The sequence below is a fragment of the Balaenoptera acutorostrata genome, chromosome 3 (assembly GCF_949987535.1).
Source record: "Balaenoptera acutorostrata chromosome 3, mBalAcu1.1, whole genome shotgun sequence".
Classification (NCBI taxonomy): domain Eukaryota; kingdom Metazoa; phylum Chordata; class Mammalia; order Artiodactyla; family Balaenopteridae; genus Balaenoptera; species Balaenoptera acutorostrata.
This window is the reverse complement of record NC_080066.1, coordinates 11,588,309-11,608,268: the sequence shown is the minus strand read 5'-3', so window position 1 is coordinate 11,608,268 and position 19,960 is coordinate 11,588,309. Positions and strand designations below refer to the sequence as shown.

The following is a 19,960-nucleotide window of genomic DNA, read 5'->3' as shown; positions in this document are numbered from 1 at the left end:
ATTCATTGTAGCATTTGCCCCCAAATTATGGTATAAATAACAAATATGGAGGGAGAAAGAACAAGATAGTGGAGTAGGACGTCAGCTCACCTCCTCTCACAAAAACACCAAAATCACAACTGACTGCTGAACAACCATCAACAAAAAAGAAAGACTGGAACCTACCAAAAAAAGATATACTACATCCAAAGATAAAGAAGAAGCCACAACGCGACGGTAGGAGGGGCGCAATCGCGACAAAGTCAAATCCCATACCCACTGGGTGGGTGACACACAAACTGGAAAATAATTATAGTGCAGAGGGTCTCCCACAAAAGTGAGAGTTCTGAGCCCCACATCAGGCTCCCCAGCCTGGGGGTCTAGAATTGGGAGGAGGAGACCCCAGAGTATTTGGCTTTGAAGGCCAGCGGGGCTTGGTTGCAGGAACTCCACATGACTGGGGGGGATGGAAACTTCATTCTTGGAGAGCACACACAAGGTCTCGTGCACTCCGGAACCCAGGGAGAAAGCAGTGACTTCATAGGAGCCTGGGCCAGACCTACCTGCTAGGCTTGGAGGGTCTCCTGGAGAGGTTGGGGGGCGGCTGTGGCTCACTGTGGGGTCACAGACACTGGTGGGGGCGTACTGGGAAGTACTTGTTGGTGTGAGCTCCCCGGGAGGCTTCCATTTTGACCTGCCCCACCTGACAGCCTGTAGGCTCCAGTGCTGGGACGCCTCAGGCCAAACAACCAACAGGGTGGGAACACAGCCCTAGCCCAAAGCCACCTCTAAACACACCCCTGCCCACCAGAGAGACAAGATCCAGCTCCACCTACCAGTGAGCAGGAACCAGCCCCTCCCACCAGGAAGCCTGCACAAGCCTCTTAGGCCTCATCCACCAGGGGGCAGAGACCAGAAGCAATGGAAAGTACAACCCTGCAGCCTGTGGAACGGAAACCACAATCACAGAAAGTTAGACAAAATGAGACAGCAGAGGAATATGTTCCAGGTGAAGGAACAAGATAAAACCCCAGAAAAACAACTAAGTGAGGTGGAGATAGATAGGCAATCTACCCAAAAAAGAATTTGGAGTATTGATAGTAAAGATGATCCAAGATCTTGGAAAAAGAAAGAATGGAGGCGCAGACTGAGAAGATGCAAGAAATGTTTAACAAAGAGCTAGAAGATACAAAGAACAATCAGAGATGAACAATACAATAACTGAAATGAAAAATACACTAGAAAGAATCAATAGCAGAATAATGAGACAGAACGGATAAGTGAGCTGGAAGACAGAATGGTGGAAATCAGTGCTGCAGAATAGAATAAAGAATGAAAAGAAAATGAATACAGTTTCAGAGACCTCTGGGACAACATTAGGTGCACCAACATTTGCATTATAGGGGTACCCAAAGGAGAAGAGAGAGAAAGGGCCTGAGAAAATATTTGAAGAGATAGTAGCTAAAAACCTCCCTAACATGGGAAAGGAAACAGTCACCCAAGTCCATGAAGCACAGAGTCCCAGGCAGGATAAACCCAAGGAGGAGCACACCAAGACGCATATTAATCAAACTGACAAAAAGACAAAGAGAAAATATTAAAAGCAACAAGGGAAAAAGCAACAAGTAACATACAATGGAATCCCCATAAGGTTATAAACCTGATTTTTCAGCAGAAACTCTGCAGGCTATAAAGAAGTGGCATGATATATCAATATTTAAAGTGATGAAAGGGAAAAACCTACAACCAAGATTACTCTACCCATTTGACAGAGAAATCAAAAACTTTACAGACAAGCAAAAGCTAAGAGAATTCAGCACCACCAGACCAGCTTTGTAACAAATGCTAAATGAACTTCTCTAGGTGAAAAAGAAAAGGCCACAACTAGAAACAAGAAAATTACGAATGGGAAAGCTCACCAGTAAAGGCAGGAAATCATTCACACACAAATGTGATATCAAAACCAGCAGTCATGAGAAGAGGAGAGTACAAGTGCAGGATACTAGAAATACATTTGAAATTAAAAGACCAGCAACTTAAAAACACTCATATATATTATACAGACTACTATATCAAAACCTCATAGTAACTGCAAACTGAAAATCTACAATACACACAAAAAAGGAAAAGGAATCTAAACACAACACTAAAGTTAGTCATCAAATCACAAGAGAACAAAAGGAAGGGAAGAAAAAAGACCTACAAAAACAAATCCAAAACAATTAACAAAATGACAATAAGAATATACATATCTATAATTACCTTAAATGTAAACAAATTAAATGCTTCAAATAAAAGATATAGACTGGCTGAATGGATACAAAAAAACAAGACCCTTATATATGTTGTCTACAAGAGACCCACTTCAGATCTAGGGACACATACAGACTGAGAGTGAGGGGATGGAAAAAGGTATTCCATGGAAATGGAAATCAAAAGAAAGCTGGAGTAGCAATACTCATCAGACAAAATAGACTGTTATAAGAGACAAAGAAGGACACTACATAATGATCAAGGGATCAATCCAAGAAGAAAATATAACAATTGTAAATATATATGCACCCAACATAGGAGCATTTCAATATATAAGGCAAATGCTAACAGCCATAAAAGGAGAATTCAGCAGTAACACAATAATAGTGGGGGACTTTAACACCCTACTTACAGCAATGGACAGATCATCCAGACAGAAAATCAATAAGGACACACAAGCCTTAAATGACACATTAGAGCAGATGAACTTAATTGGTATTTATAGAGCATTCCATTCAAAAGCAGCAGAATACACATTCTTTTCAAGTGCATGCAGAACATTTTCCAGGATTGATCACACATGGACCACAAAGCGAGCCTCGGTAAATTTAAGAAAATTGAAATCGTATCAAGCATCTTTTCTGACCACAGTGCTATGAGATTAGAAATCAACTACAAGGAAAAGGAAAAAAAAAACACATGCGGAGGCCAAACAATATGCTACTAAACAACCAATGGATCACTGAAGAAATCAGAGGAAATCAAAAAATACCTAGAAAAAACAACCCAATCCAAAAATGGGCAGAAGACCTAAATAGACATTTCTCCAAAGAAGATATACAGATTGCCAACAGACACATGAAAGAATGCTCAACATTATTAATGATTAGAGAAATGCAAATCAAAACTACGATGAGATATCATCTCACACCAGTCAGAATGGCCATCATCAAAAAATCTGCAAACAGGGCTTCCCTGGTGGCACGGTGGTTGAGAATCTGCCTACCAGTGCAGAGGACACGGGTTCGAGCCCTGGTCTGGGAAGATCCCACATGCCGCGGAGCAACTAGGCCCATGAGCCACAACTACTGAGCCTGCGCGTCTGGAGCCTGTGCTCCACAACAAGAGAGGCCGCGATAGGGAGAGGCCCACGCACCGCGATGAAGAGTGGCCCCCGCTTGCTGCAACTAGAGAAAGCCCTCACACAGAAACGAAGACCCAACACAGCCATAAATAAATAAATAAATAGTGTCTCTTAAAAAAAAAAAATCTACAAACAGTAAATGCTGGAGAGGGTGTGGAGAAAAGGGAACCCTCTTGCACTGTTGGTGGGAATGTAAATTGATACAGCCACTATGGAGAACAGTATGGAGGTTCCTTAAAAAGCTAAAAATAGCACTACCATACAACCCAGCAATCCCACTACTGGGCATATACCCTGAGAAAACCATAATTCAGAAAGAGTCACGTACCACAGTGTTCACTGCACCTCTATTTACAGTAGCCAGGACATGGAAGCAACCTAAGTGTCCATCGACAGATGAATGGATAAAGAAGATGTGGCACATATATACAATGGAATATTACTCAGCCATAAAAAAAATGAAATTGAGTTATTTGTAGTGAGGTGGATGGACCTAGAGTCTGTCATACAGAGTGAAGTAAGTCAGAAAGAGAAAAAACAAATACTGTATGCTAACGCATATATATGGAATCTAAAAAAAAAAAAAAAGTCATGAAGAACCTAGGGGCAGGATGAGAATAAAGGTGCAGACCTATTAGAGAATGGACTTGAGGATGGGGGGCGGGGAAGCATAAGCTGGGACAAAGTGAGAGAGTGGCATGGACATATATACACTACCAAATGTAAAACCGATAGCTAGTGAGAAGCAGCCGCATAGCACAGGGAGATCAGCTAGGTGCTTTGTGACCATCTAGAGGGGTGGGATAGGGAGGGTGGGAGGGAGGGAGATGCAAGAGGGAAGAGATAAGGGGATATATGTATGTGTGTAGCTGATTCACTTTGTTATAAAGCAGAAACTAACACACTATTGTAAAGCAATTACAGTCCAATAAAGATGTTAAAAAAAATGCCTAGAGACATGAAAATGAAAACAGGACAATGCAAAACCAGTTCAAAGGGGAAGTATATAGCAATATAATCTTACCTCAGGAAACGAAACTCTCAAACAACGTAACCTTACACCTAAAACAACTAGAGAAAGAACAGACAAAACCCAAAGTTAGTAAAAGGAAAAAAGTCATAAAGATCAGAGCAGAAATAAATGAAATAGACAAAAAGAAAGCAATAGAAAAGATCAGTGAAACTAAAAGCTGGTTCTCTGAAAAGATAAAATTGATAAACCTTTAGCCAGACTCATCAAGAAAAAAAGGGAGAGGGCTCAAACCAACAAAATTAGAAGTGAAAAAGGAGAAGTTAACAGTGGACACCACAGAAATACAAAGGGTCATAAGAGATTACTACAAGCAACTATATGCTAATAAAATGGACAACCTAGAAGAAATGGACAAATTCTTAGAAAGGTACAGTCTCCCAAGACTGAACCAGGAAGAAATTGAAAATATGAACAGACCAATCACAAGTACTGAAATTGAAACTATGATTTAAAAACTCCGAACACACAAAAATCCAGGACCAGATGGCTTCACAGGCAAATTCTATCAAACATTTAGCAAAGAGTTAACACCTGTCCTTCTCAAACTATTCCAAAAGATTGCAGAGGAAGGAACACTCCCAAACTCATTCTACGTGGCCACCATCACCCTGATATGGAAACCAGACAAACATATCACAAAAAAAGAAAATTACAGGCCAATATCACTGATGAACATAGATACAAAAATCCTCAACAGAATACTAGCAAACCAAATACGACAATGCATTAAAAGGATCATACACCATGATCAAGTGGAATTTATCCCAGGGATGCAAGAATTTTTCAATATCTGCAAATCAATCAGTGTGATATACCACATTAACAAATTGAAGAATAAAAACCATGTGATCATCTCCATAGATGCAGAAAAAGCTTTCAACAAAATTCAACACCCATTTATGATAAAAACTCTCCAGAAAGTGGGCATAGAGGGAACCTTCCTCAGCATAATAAAGGCCATATATGACAAACCCCCAGCTAACATTATACTCAACAGTGAAAAGCTGAAAGCATTTCCTCTAAGATCAGGAACAAGACAAGGATGTTCACTCTCATCACTTTTATTCAACGTAGTCTTAGAAGTCCTAGCCGTGGTAATCAGGGAAGAAAAACAAATGAAAGGAATCCAAATTGGAAAAGAGAAGTAATACTGTCACTGTCTGTAGATGACATGACACTATACTTGAAAATCCTAAAGATGCTGCCCGAAAACTATCAGAGCTCATCGATGAATTCAGTAAAGTCGCAGGACATAAAATTAATACACAGAAATCTGTTGCATTCCTATACACTAACAATGAAAGATCAGAAAAAGAAATGAAGGAAACAATCCCATTTACCATCGCATCAAAAAGAATTAAGTACCTAGAAATAAACCTACCCAAGGAGGCAAAAGACCTGTACTCTGAAAACTATAAGATGCTGATGAAGGAAATCGAAGATGACGCAAACAGATGGAAGGATATACCATGTTCTTGGATTGGACGAATCAATATTCTCAAAATGACTATACTACCCAAGCCAATCTACAGATTCAATGCAATCCCTATCAAACTACCAATGGCATTTTTCACAGAAAAAAAAAATTTTTTTAATTTATATGGAAACACAAAAGACCCTGAATAGTCAATGCAATCTTGAGAAAGACAAATGGAGCTGGAGGAATCAGGCTCCCTGACTTCAGACAGTACTACAAAGCTACAGTAATCAAAACAGTTTGGTACTGGCACAAAACGAGAAATATATTCAATAGATCAATGGAACAGGATAGAAAGCCCAGAAATAAACCCATGCACCTATGGTCAGTTAATCTTCGACAAAGGAGGCAAGAATATACAATGGAGAAAAGACAGCTTCTTCAATAAGTGGTACTGGGAAAACTGGACAGCTACATGTAAGAAAATGAAATTAGAACATTCTCTTACACCACACACAAAAATAAATTTAAAATGGATTAAAGACCTAAATGTAACACTGGATACTATAAAACCCTTAGAGGAAAACATAGGCAGAACACTCTGACACAAATTGTAGCAATATCTTTTTGGATTCACCTCCGAGAGTAATGAAAATAAAAACAAGAATAAACAAATGGGACCTAATTAAACTTAAAAGCTTTTGCACAGCAAAGGAAACCATAAACAAAATGAAAAGACAACCTACAGAATGGGAGAAAATATTTGCAAACGAAGCAACCAACAAGGGATTAACCTCCAAAATATACAAACAGCTCATGCAGCTCAATATCAAAAAAAAAAAAAAAAACCCAGCTCAATCAAAAAATGGGCAGAAACATTAAAAAGAATGAAATAATGCCTTTTGCAGCAACATGGATGGACATAGAGATTATCATATTAAGTGAAGTAAGTCAGACAGAGAAAGGCAAATATCATGATATCACACACACAAAATAAAATTCCAAAATCCCACCAGGGTATTTACTGTTGCTTTCTTTCTCCAACAAGTAGTTATTTTCTTTAATTGATTAATTATTAGTGATGTCTTAATAAAGATTAATCAACACGTGATAGTATTTATTGTAAACTCTACATTTATTAAAAAAAAAAAAAATGGGCAGAAGATCTAAATAGACATTTCTCCAAAGAAGACATATAGATGGCCAAAAGCACATGAAAAGATGCTCAACATTCCTAATTATTAGAGAAATGCAAATCAGAATTCCAATAAGGTATCACCTCACACCAGTCAGAATGGCCATCATCAAAAAGTCTACAAAACAAAAAGTGCTGGAGATGGTGTGGAGAAAAGGGAACCCTCTTGCACTGTTGGTGGGAATGTAAATTAGTACAGCCACTATGGAGAACAGTATGGAGGTCCTTAAAAAACTAAAAATAGAACTACCATACTACCCAGCAGTCCCACTACCTGGGCATATATCTGGAGAAAACCATAATTCAAAAAGATACATGCACCCCAATGTTCATAGCAACACTATTTACAATAGCCAAGTCATGGAAGCAACCTAAATGCCCATGGACATATGAATGGATAAAGAAGAGGTGGTACATATATACAATGGAATATTACTCAGCCATAAAAAAGGAATGAAATAATGCCACTTGCAGCAACATGAATGGACCTAGAGATGATCATACTATGTGAAGAAACTCAGAGAAAGACAAATACCATATGATACCACTTATACGTGGAATCGAAAAAAAAAAAGTGATACAAATGAACTTACTTACAAAACAGCAACAGACTCACAGACTAAGAAAACAAACTTATGGCTGCCAAAGGGAAAAGGTGGCGGCAGGGGAGGGATTAATTAGGAGTTTGGGATTAACATATACACACTACTATATATAAAATAATCAACAAGGACCTACTGTATAGCATAGGGAACTCTACTCAATATTCTGTAATAACTTAAATGGGGAAAGAATTTGAAAAATAGGTATACGTGTAACTGAGTCGCTTTGCTGTACACCTGAAACTAACACAACGTAAATCAATTATACTCCAATATTAAATAAAGTATGGTATAAATAATAAATCATGGTATAAATAAATCATGACCTGGTTTGTTTCAAATGGATGACTAAGCACTACATAACTTCTAATTTGTGAAAGGTGAACAAGCACTAATAAAGAAGTGAGGCTTTTAAGCTTGTGAATAATCCTGCACTAGCCCCCGAGAGAAGTAATTTTTGTTCTAGCCACTCAGAGCCCATCACTTGAGGATATTTCCCTCCTTTGAAATCTAAATATCTTTGATGCTTTCTTTGACTGAAAGCTTTACAAAGGCAGAGTATCTGGCTTCTTGTTATATTATTGGTGGTCAGGTAACAGTGGTGAGTGAAGTACTCTAACCCTAAGGTAACCAAACCTCATTAGCCAGCCTGCTGCATCAGGGAGTCGGCCAGCGGCCATGCTGGAGACTTTGCAGGCTCTAGAGTTAGACACTCCCCCCCCGCCCCCCAGCCCCTCTGAGGCAGGACAAGGAGCAGCTGCAGCCCCCTGAGTGTGATCGTGGAACAGCTTTCCTGCTGTGCGTCTCCAGGCATCAGAAGAAACCACAGGCTCCCGAGTCCAGGGTCTAACAGCCCAACGGAAATGCCGAGTGGCCTTAGCAAGCAGAGCCCCGGGCACCTCCAGGGGCCGCGAGGACGGGGTGGGTGTCTAAGGAGGGAACCGGGAGCCAGCAGAGCGAGGGAAGAGCAGGCCGGGGAAGGTCCCAGGCATCCGCTCCGCTAGTATTTTAAAACCTGTGCTGGAATGTTCACCTGGGCAAGGCGTGGGGTATTCTTTGTGCCTGCAGTTATTTGCAAATGACAGTATTTGACATGAAGGAAATATGAGGCGATCAGTTGAAATTATTCACTTCAATAACTGCTCTTTAATCCTGCCTGCACATTAGAATAATTTGAGGAGTTAAAAAAAAAAAATCCTACAGCCCAGAGAGTCTGATTTAATTATGCTCTGGGTGAGGCCTGGGTAACAGTATTTTTTTTCAACTGGATGTCATGTAGCCTGATTGAGAACCACCGATTTCAGGACATTTCGCTGCTTGGGTCACCGTCTCTCCTGCTCTCGCGATCATATATATTGTCACTTCTTTTCTGCCCTATAGACGCAGCAGATGCTTTCTCTCTGAGAACCGACCTCCCTCACTCAGTGTTCACAGGAGTGGCCCTGGGCTCCTATAACTACGATCCATCATTAGTTTTCAGAGACAAGTCTTGGGGGCCAGGCAGCTCCCAGGCCGCTCAGAATCCCTTGCGTGCTAAAGAGCTTGCTTTATTCTCCGTGAGAGTCAGAGCCACCCAGAGCACAGGAGCTTGTTGCTACTGCAGACAACGAATTGTTAAGGATTACTTTCCTTTTAAGGTTTAATGGTTTGCAATATCTTGTGCCCTTTTATAATGAAGAGGAAAAAAAGATAGCTTCTTCTTAATTCATTTACATATTCAGCATTTTTTAAAGGTCAAAGCCCTTTAAAAGAAGCCCTACTAAATGCAAATCAGGTTCACCCAGACAGGAAGAAGGGGCGTTCTTTTCAAAGGCTCTATCCATTTAATCTCAGTCTGGACCAGAAAATAAGGAAGCCTTTGCCCCGGGCTTTGCTGACCTGAGGTCAGATGGGGAGCCGGTTTTCAGGGCGCTGACGCCCTGGCGTGACCCTCATGTAGGACCCGGCCGGCGTCTCGACCGGGAGATCCTCTGGATTCCCTGCCTGTTCCCTTTGACCTTCTCGCTGCACTCGGATCCCTGTTAACCTCAGTGTTTTAATTCCTTAGGCATTCCAGAAGTGTTCCTTTATGGATGTAAATTCAAACAGTCACGCTGAGCAGTCCCGGGCTGACAGTCACGTTAAAGACACTAGGCCGGGGGCCACAGCCCTACCCAAGGAGAAGAAGGTAACGTGGCAATTACACGTTGGCCGCCCGGTGGGCCGTCCTTCTTTCCTTGCTCTGACACTAATACCGCTCTGTGCTTGAGCTTCTGTACCTTCTCTTTTTTCCTCACCCTTCTTTTTTTTTTTCTTTTTTTTTTTAAACTAATGGAGACAGAGCTTGGGGCTTCACCAAAGATCTCTGGCTCAGGTTTCCTGAGCGGACGCTGTGTTCCTGTGCACAGTACACAACAGTGTATGCAGAATTCAGGCATTATCTTCCCAAACCAAAGATATACATACACCTTTCAAGATTTTCTAGAACAATGCTGGTGGAACAAATGGAAACATCAACCAAGTAGGTAGCACTTTTTCTAATTTGTAACATGTCTTCTGGACCAAAGACATCTACATTAAAAGTAGGTGAAAGCTTTAGATTCCAGGAAGAGAATACACAGCAGAGCTGTCTACCTGCCATCCACAGGTGTATCCATGGAAACAAACACACATGTATTTGCACACATGTTCGAGGATGCCAAAAGAGTTTTTGTTATTACTCTTAGAAATTCTCAAAGTGTACCTTCCAAGATAGTAAGTTCAGTATCGTTTTAGTGCTACTATACTTTGTGGCATTCTCATGGCTTCCAAACAAACGTCCAGGCTCTGAAACAAAGGTCACTATCATGACATAGAACTTTAAGGAGCGGAGATTAACCTGCATATTTGAACCTGAACTTTGTAAGTTGAATCTAGAGCTTTTGTGATTTTTGGAAATAGAGCCATCTTATTTAAATGAAGCCTCTGTCTAAATTTCAGGGTAAAAAGCTTATCATGACCAACTCAAGTCTTAACATTTTTTGCCAGGAACTTGTATCTTAGAATTCAAAGGTTCTAGCGTCCTTTAAATAAAGTCAAACGAATCAGCCATAATATATAGCCCAGTAGTCACTCCATGTAGGTACCTCAGTCCAGATGTAAGTCAGCTCAGTGAAAGAGATACAGGATCACACAATCGGAGGGCTATTCTAGCACAGTCCTTCAGGGGATGCAGTCCTGGGGCTTACAGCTCTCAGCTGTGCAGCCCTGCCGCAGAGGCTGCCCTGCTCCTCCCTGGCTCCCGGCCATCCCAGAGCCCTCGTGTAAACTCCGCCTGCCACGGATCTGGCAGGTGAAGCTGTTAACCAGGTGATGGGGATGGGGGCTCTCTAGGCACGGGGGAGATTAGGAGATTGTCTTGATAAATCCTTCTTGTGAGGGAAACTTCCTATTAATGTGAATTGAACCCATGATCATCACACTGGAAATACGTTGCTTCTTCAGTCTGTGGACTTTCCTTCTGTGGCCTTATTAAAGCCAACTCACAGAAGGTCCTGGTGGGTCCTGAGTTATGTGCTGTACTTGGGCCAGTGTGACCGTTTCTTTTGAACACTGACCCGGAGCTTCTCGAAGATCCCTCTGGAGACAATCATCATCTCATTGTAGAATTTTGCTAATTTGCTAAAAAGCTGCATGGGATTTCTTGCCCTGCAATTAGAAATCCATATTCCATCGATCACACTGATCTCAATCAAGGGTCCATCAGATACTAAGCAGGTCTGTACTGAATGCCCAACACCAGGGCATTAAACACTAGGTTTAATTACAGATGCTTTTTCTGGATAATTATACTCAGTAGACTGATCTACTTCATAATAACCGTGACTATAAGACCTGTCCCCAAATTATTGTCATTATTAACCTCTTCCTGGGCTGTTCATCTACCCTTCTATAACTCAAATGTTTCTTAAAGTTTCTTTCCTCTTATTATGAAGTGCTAGCCTAGTACTTACTTTTATGCAATTTTTCTATAACTTATGTTTCTAATTTTCGTTTCTTGCCCAAATGCATGTGGTCCCTGCTTCACCAGTTGTCTGAACAACCCAAATCTGGGGGCTCCAAAACAGATATTAATGAGGCTTAATTACCTTTCCTGCAGAGTCTTGACTATCTAAGACTACCTAAGGTATCATTGTGAGATTACATGACGACCGTGAACAAGTTACCCTAGACAAAGTTGATGCACTTACTTTGATCCATGCCTTCATTTTTCTAGCCCAGTGCCAAAAATGCTAGGTCATGTGAAACGTACACTTGACATCTTTATCTTAGTGACTTTCCATTGGAGGATTCCTGCTACTAGATCTGTTTTAAAATACATATATTGCTGGGTGGCATTTGAAATATTTAACAATGGGTATGACATGGGCCCTGGCCAATCAGAACAGATGTCAGCCCCAACCCCCCAATAAATGAGACCAGCAGAAGAGCAGCCCCGCAGATGCCAAGTCCTCCTTTTGACGCAAGGGTCAAGTCGCACTCAGGTCCTAGCATGATATGCTGACTCCCTGTTTGGAGCTGAAACCTTAAGCTGAAACCTCATTTATTTTTCTTCTTGCAACTTTTACTTGATGCATTAGTTGTTGATTCTAAATTTAAAATCCCACCAAAGAGATTATATTGTTCCACTGTAGCAGCTGAATCTCGTTGCTCTTGTTTGGGGCCTGATGCGGCTGAGGGGAAGTTAAACAGGAGGTGTTTGGTGGCTGTGCACCTTGGATCCTGTGCCGTATTTCCATGTGATTAATACTGACTTTGTTGTCTCTGTGCGTTATTGCTTGAATGTGTACAGACATTCTTCCTGGTTTTAAGCAGGCAGTAGGATCGCTCTAGGCTGTCTTTGGTGGGGCCTGGGTTCTTGCGCTTCGTTATGTTGTCACTGCTTTAACCCAACAGCCTTCTTGGGATCGTGTCCCATCCTGTTCTAATCAGCTCTTCCTCTTGGGCTTCTACAGCAAGAAGAAAGGGCAGCAGTGCCTTGGAAGTGACAAGGCATGGCTAGTGGTAGCATGGTGGCAGGGCCCGAGGCTACCGATACACCCATGCCTGGTGGAGCATTCTCCATACCCGGTTCTCACTGCTGGGTTCTTACCTTCTGAATCTTGGTGAGAACCTCAGAAGTGCATCTTTCCTCTGCATCAGAGCACACAGAGAATCAAAGCTGAACCACGTAGTTAAAATATTGTACCTAATTACCTATTTGGTATAAATACCCAGAAATGAGAATTGAAATTTCTAGGTCAAACAGAAACCATTTTAAAGGGTTTTGATTTGTTTGTACCACCAAAGGGCCAAGCAGAAAAATTGTAGAGTAGCCAGATCTTCATGGATGAAAGCTAGAGTCTTTGTTAACGGGTATTATATTAAAAATTCTTGTCTCTTCAAGAAAAAAGCTGAATCATGACATCACAGTCGCCACTTGAGCCTCAAATGTCTATTTTGTAAATGTTTAGATGACATCTTGGCGGCATGGGGAGTGCTGTCACTCTGAATTGGGATTTGATCATCTTGGCTACGATGAGTTTCAAGGTTATTTTGACACTTTACTTGGCAAGTTTAAGTACAAACTGCAAGTATATTTTCAAATCTGTGATTTGACCAGGGAAAAATGGGGTTTTTTTTTCATCTCAGAGTACCATACCCAAGCAATGCAGAGTCGTTATAGGACAATCCCCAAACAAGAAGCAGAGATGAGACTGAGATATGAAATAACTAGTTGGCAGAGACATGAAAACTTTCCTGGTCTAGTTCCTTGGTTTATAAGCAAGAAAACTGAGGCCCAAGGAAGTGAAATGACTTGCCTAAAATAACACAGTTAAGTGGCAGATCTGGGTTAGAATCAGAATCTGCCTGCTCATGTATTGTGCTTTCTACGATGCCATGCCACTCTTCTGGTTTTAGAGTCGGCTAAGCTCACAATCAGATGTTGGAAAGAGGAGGCGTTGGTCCAGAACTGGTCCCTTTATTCTCTTAACTGCTCCTCCCACCAAAATTTGAAATCCTTGAAATATTTTGCTAATTGAGATTTTCATCTTGTGCAAACACAGGGCATTTTTGGAAGTTGGAGAACCAAGCCACCCAAGGTAAACAGAGCTGTAGGCTTTGGACTGGTGTGTAACAAATGTGCTTGGCCCGCGTGTTTTGGGCGTGTAATTAAAGAAACAGTCTAGCTGTAGTCCACTTTGGGGGGTGTGGTTTTGTGGAGTAACATGTCCTACACTGTTCTACCAGAATTTGGAATTTTTCCACGAAGACGTACGGAAATCTGATGTTGAATATGAAAATGGCCCCCAAATGGAATCCTGGAAGGTGAGTCCACCAGATCTGTGTTCCAACTGATACCATGCAGATTAATTCCCTTCCTTTGCAGATCCATTTCTGATCACTATGTGTGGTTTCCCTCCTCCACTCTCCCTCCCAGGTTACCGCAGGGGCTCCCATACCTAGTGGCCATCCTAAGTGGGAAAGAGGAATGGAGAATAGTATTTCTGATGCAGCAAGAACATCAGAATACAAAACTGACATCTTAATGAAGGAAAGTTCCATATCCACTAAGAGTTTACTTAGAGACGGTAGAAACTATTCCCAGAAAAATGTGTCTAGGGTCAATTCTAGTTTCTCTGGCGTTAGTTCATTAGAAGATGAAATCAACAAAGGACCTAAAATCTCAGGGCTGCCGTACCCTGTATCTGACACTGAGAATCAGAAGATGAATTATGAGACGACAAAGGGGGTGAGTCAGCAAGGACAAGAAAATACAGATAAGTGTCACCTTCCCTCTCCCACTAGATCAACCGAATCGACTATTCGTGATGTCAAAACTCAAGACCGAGAGGTTCCCATGACAGAGTTTGGCCAAGTTGTCCTAAGACCGAAGGGAGCGAGGCATGCTAACGTGACACCTGATGAGGATGGGGAGTCAACACCAGGTTCTCCCACTGAGGAGAATGCAACCACCGACAACATTGCCTTCATGATCACCAAAACCGCGGTCCAAGTTCTCTCCAGCGGGGAGGTCCGCGATATAGTGAGCAAACAGGGGGAAGATGTACAGACAGTCAACATTGACGCCAAAAAAGAGACAACTTCCCAGCACGAAGGCACAGACAATGAAGAGCCGGTCGTGTGCCTGGACAAGAAACCCGTGATCATCATCTTTGATGAACCCATGGACATCCGGTCCGCATACAAGAGACTTTCAACCATATTTGAGGAATGCGACGAGGAACTGGAGAGAATGATGACAGAGGAAAAGATAGAGGAAGAGGAGGAGAATGGAGATACTGTGGTCCAGAATAACACTTCCCAAAAGCTTCCTAAGGAGGGGGCCTCGGGCAACCTCGGAGCAGGGCGGGAGGCTGAGAGTAAATTCCAGCCACACTTCCTTTCAGCGGAGACCGGAATGTCAGGAGGACAGGAAGTGAATAAAACCGAGCAGAGCAAGTTCAACCAAGCCAATTCTCCAAGTTCAGAAAGCCAGGGTGACACGACCGATGACCAGTTTGAAAACCCCAAGAAAAAGTTCAAATTCAAATTCCCGAAGAAGCAGCTCGCCGCTCTCACGCAAGCCATTCGCACGGGAACCAAGACGGGGAAGAAGACGTTGCAGGTGGTGGTCTATGAAGAGGAGGAAGAGGACGGCACTTTGAAGCAGCACAGAGAAGCCAAGAGATTCGAGATCAGTGGGTCTCAATCCGAAGACACCCCTAAAAGTATGCTCAGGAGACTAGGGCAGCCCAGTCTGGAGAGCACAGCTCCGATTTCGAGAACTGATGAAATCAGAAAAAATACCTACAGAACATTGGACAGCCTGGAGCAGACCATCAAACAGCTGGAAAACACGATCAGTGAGATGAGTCCCAAAGCCCTAGTTGATACCTCGTGTTCCTCCAACAGAGAGTCTGTTGCAAGCTCGTTCCACATGGCCCAGGAGGCCTGTCCCCAGTCCTTGGTAGTCCTGGATGAAGCTCCCACTGCCCTAGAGCCCCCCTCGTCTGTACCTTCAGCTTCACGTAAGGTATCTTGGTCTGATGGAAAATGAAAAGAGCCAGCTGCTTTCTTAAATCTGCCATAATCACCATTAGCGAAAGGTGTCTTGTGATTTACTTGCTTCCTTTCAGGTGGCTCGTTTTGTTTTGTTTCGTTGTCTGTTCGCAATGATCCTTTCTCTCACACTTTCTCCCTCGCCTTCAGAACAACAACAACTAGGTGTCTAACAGCTAATTGATTCTGTTTTTACCTCTGTTGCTGACTGGTGTTGGGAAAACCGCAAGGATGCTGGGTCAGCCATTTGCCGTTGAAGTGATTGCTCTGATACTCACATTAAAATCCGTTTGATCAGTAGTGGAGCAGTGTTATTCTGTTTGATTCTTCGAATTAACCCCAGTGGTGTCTCCTGATGTCCGTCTCCTAGATCTGTCCTGCATGTAGGGCTGTGGCTTCTCACGTTGAGCTTCTCTGCGCACAGTGGGGCGGCCTCGGGGATAAGCCACTCACACGCGTCCTTTCTCTCCCCCCTCTCGCTGCTCCTCCCCACAGGGCTCCACTGGAACCCCTCAGACGAGCAGGATGCCGATTCCCATGAGTTCCAAGAACAGACCCAGCAGCCTGGACAAACCTGGCAAGCAGTCCAAACTGCAGGATCCCCGCCAATATCGTCAGGTAGTTTTACCTTAAACCCAATATTGGATGGACAGTCTTGCGCTTAAGAAGCAAGTCACTGACTTAGTTTATACCAAATATTGCATTTTTCTTTGTAAGATACGGTTTACGTAGACATCCTGGATCTGGGGGCATGAAGAGAGTCTAAAAGCCTCTGTTGAATTTCTCACCACTCTTTTGCATGCTCGCAATAAAACATCTTTTACTGTGTGACTCTAAAGTTGACCTGTTAACACCAGGTGGCAGGCCAGGTGGCTTTCCTTGGGGGAGTGTAGTGGTTCATCAGAACACGTTGGGAAACCGAGACAGACAAAGCTGCCCTGAAAGTCGCCAGCACTAACGTGTACGTGGACGGCATCGCACTAGAGGCGCATTAACAGCCCGTCACGATGCCTCACCCCCGCCCTAATAACAGCCCTCACGCAACCCTCACGTCTCCACCCAGCACCCGGAGACGGTAGTAGAATGATGTGCCTGTTCTCACAAACGCCCTTCTTCCTTCTTCCCTGTTCTGTGCATCCTCTGCTCTGCACTTTGGGGGTTTCTCCCAGGTCCGGTACAGCACGACAAGACTTAGCTCAGGCCTTGAACTGGTTTGGTTTGGTGTCTTTGATTTAATGATTCTCAGAAGGGCTGTGTTGCCAGACCCTGTGGACTGATGGTGTTACCAGCTTTCTGACAGACTGTCTCCCGCCATCTTTATTTGCAGGCTAATGGAAGTGCTAAGAAAGCTGGTGGGGAATGTAAGCCTACTCTCCCCTCCTTGCCTGCTTCTAAGATTCCAGCCCTTTCTCCCAGCTCTGGGAAAAGCAGTTCCCTGCCTTCTTCTAGTGGTGACAGCTCTAACTTCCCTAATCCACCCACTACTAAACCATCGGTTCCTTCTAACCCTCTCAGCCCCCAAACAGGACGATCTGCTCCCTCTGCCTCCCTCATCCCCTCTGTCTCTAATGGCTCCTTAAAGTTTCAGAGCCCCGCTCATACAGGTAAAGGTCACCATCTCTCATTCTCACTGCAGACTCAGAATGGCCGAGCAGCCCCTCCTTCCTTCTCCTCCTCCCCGCCCTCCCCTGCCTCCCCAGCTTCACTGAATCAAGGTGCCAAGAGCATCAGGACCATCCACACTCCTAGCCTCACCAGCTACAAGGCACAGAACGGAAGTTCAAGCAAAGCCACCCCATCCACAGCAAAGGAAACCTCTTAAAGGCCAAATCCTATTAGGCACAAGTCGGAGTTACATTTAAGAAAAAAAAAAATTTTTTTTAACAGTCTTCGACAAGTGTTTTCACAAGAGAATGTAACATATTGCTGTACTGTTTGAGGTTTAATGCTAAGTATGTGCTAAATACTGGATTAATAGATTTCAGTAAAGCTTGTTTGTTTTTTTACTTTGTTGCTGTTATAATTACATAGTGTTTACTGTCTCTATTCAATACCTGTTAAATGAAGTAAGCATGTGTTACCAAAAGAGAGTGTGGCAGGAGAGAAGGGTGTGGTGAGACAAGAAAAAAAATGTATTAAGCATGTAAAACATGTATGATTCCAGAATTTTAGTATGTTTTGTATAAAAATATTTTTCATTACGGAGACTAGACGTGAACAGAGAAATACACAAGTGTGACTATACAAATTGTAAAACAGATACTATAATATTTCCTTTTATTTTAGTGTTATTTAGCTTTATTACAGATTTCTATTTTTGTCAAAACTTCATGGTTCCTTTCGAGATCTTTTTTGCCAAAACATTTTGATACTGTAGCATTGTACATTTGAAAGTAGTGTGCTAGATAGACAATAAGCCAATGAACTTCTACACAAGCCAACACAGAGGCACATGTAGAAGGCAATTATCAACCCTACTGCACTGCCATGAAAATTATGTATAATAATTTGCCGGCCCAAGCAAGCTAGTTTTGTTCTGTTTCTTTCTTTTTTCTCTTTTCTAACATATTGGGATTCTCTAGTTGTTTTCTTTGCAGTATCTAAATCCTTCCTTTGTTTTCTGAGACCTGGTAACCCACACTATTGCATTGTGGATTCTAGAATGTACACTTCTGTACGGTTCTGTAAACTGATCAATTTTTGTAAATATATAAATAGACACCAAAAATACTGTATGTGACAGCACATAGAGTAGTTTTCCCACACCAAAGTTAATTTTTATGCATGCTTTAAAAATATATCTTGGGATGGGCAGAAATGGAACTTCCTGGACATTTTTAAAAAGCAACAAGTTTGCACAGCTAGAGTGTTTTTGTAAATAAATGTATTTGTATAACACAGTTATGTAATATACAGAACTATAAGCAGAGACTTTGCAAAGCTAAATAAAGGGCTGCATGCTTATTATTTTTTGTACCTTGTCCCTATAACTACTTCCTAGTCAAAGAACAAACGTAACCGTTACCAAGTTAAAAGGTTTTGGCTTTGCGGGCATGGTAAGTAAACATGTAACCAGATGCAAACTGCTTTTCTGAAAGTTCTGCTTTTCTTTTTTTCTTTTTTTAACATCTTTATTGGAGTATAATTGCTTTACAACGGTGTGTTAGTTTCTGCTGTACAACAAAGGGAATCAGCTATATGTATACGTATCCCCTCCCTCTTGCGTCTCCCTCCCACCCTCCCTATCCCACCCCTCTAGGTGGTCACAAAGCGCCGAGCTGATCTCCCTGTGCTATGCGGCTGCTTCCCACTAGCTATCTATTTTACGTTTGGTAGTGTATATATGTCCATGCCACTCTCTCACTTTGTCCCAGCTTACCCTTCCCCCTCCCCGTATCCTCAAGTCCATTCTCTAGTAGGTCTGCATCTTTATTCCCATCTTGCCCCTAGGTTCCTCATGACCATTTTTTTTGTTTTTTTTTAGATTCCATATATATGTGTTAGCATATGGTATTTGTTTTTCTCTTTCTGACTTACTTCACTCTGTATGACAGTCTCTAGGTCCATCCACCTCCCTACCAATAACTCAGTTTCGTTCCTTTTTATGGCTGAGTAATATTCCATTGTATACATGTGCCACATCTTCTTTATCCATTCATCTGTTGATGGAAACCCATGCACATGTGGTCACCTTATCTTTGATAAAGGAGGCAAGAATATACAGTGGAGAAAAGACAGCCTCTTCAATAAGTGGTGCTGGGAAAACTGGACAGCTACATGTAAAAGAATGAAATTAGAACACTCCCTAACACCATACACAAAAATAAACTCAAAATGGATTAAAGACCTAAATGTAAGGCCAGACACCATCAAACTCTTAGAGGAAAACATAGGCAGAACACTCTATGACACAAATCACAGCAAGATCCTTTTTGACCCACCTCCTAGAGTAATGAAAATAAAAATAAACAAATGGGACCTAATGAAACTTATAAGCTTTTGCACAGCAAAGGAAACCATAAGATGAAAAGACAACCCTCAGAATGGGAGAAAATATTTGCAAATGAAGCAACTGACTAAGGATTAATCTCCAAAATTTACAAGCAGCTCATGCAGCTCAATAACAAAAAAACAAACAACCCAATCCAAAAATGGGCAGAAGACCTAAATAGACATTTCTCCAAAGAAGATATACAGATTGCCAACAGACACATGAAAGAATGCTCAACATCATTAATCATTAGAGAAATGCAGATCAAAACTACAATGAGATATC

General features: G+C 42.1%; 1 protein-coding gene across 6 annotated transcripts in view; it reads left to right on the top strand.

Annotated features, from left to right (window-relative positions):
- KIAA1217 (KIAA1217 ortholog) overlaps positions 1-18,656 on the top strand; it is a 328,796-nt gene extending 310,140 nt beyond the window's left edge. For 2 of the 6 annotated variants that reach the window (XM_007189882.2, XM_057544717.1), the window contains 5 exons: positions 9,671-9,790; positions 13,873-13,950; positions 14,063-15,658; positions 16,180-16,302; positions 17,012-18,656. In XM_007189882.2, the coding sequence (XP_007189944.2) occupies positions 9,671-9,790; positions 13,873-13,950; positions 14,063-15,658; positions 16,180-16,302; positions 17,012-17,506 (2,412 nt within the window). In that variant the 3' untranslated portion in view covers positions 17,507-18,656. Of the gene's footprint in view, positions 1-9,670; positions 9,791-13,688; positions 13,725-13,872; positions 13,951-14,062; positions 15,659-16,179; positions 16,303-17,011 lie in introns of all 6 variants that reach the window. The other 4 variants (XM_057544716.1, XM_057544718.1, XM_057544719.1 and 1 more) reach the window with 4 other exon arrangements.
- Positions 18,657-19,960: the final 1,304 nt, after the last annotated feature.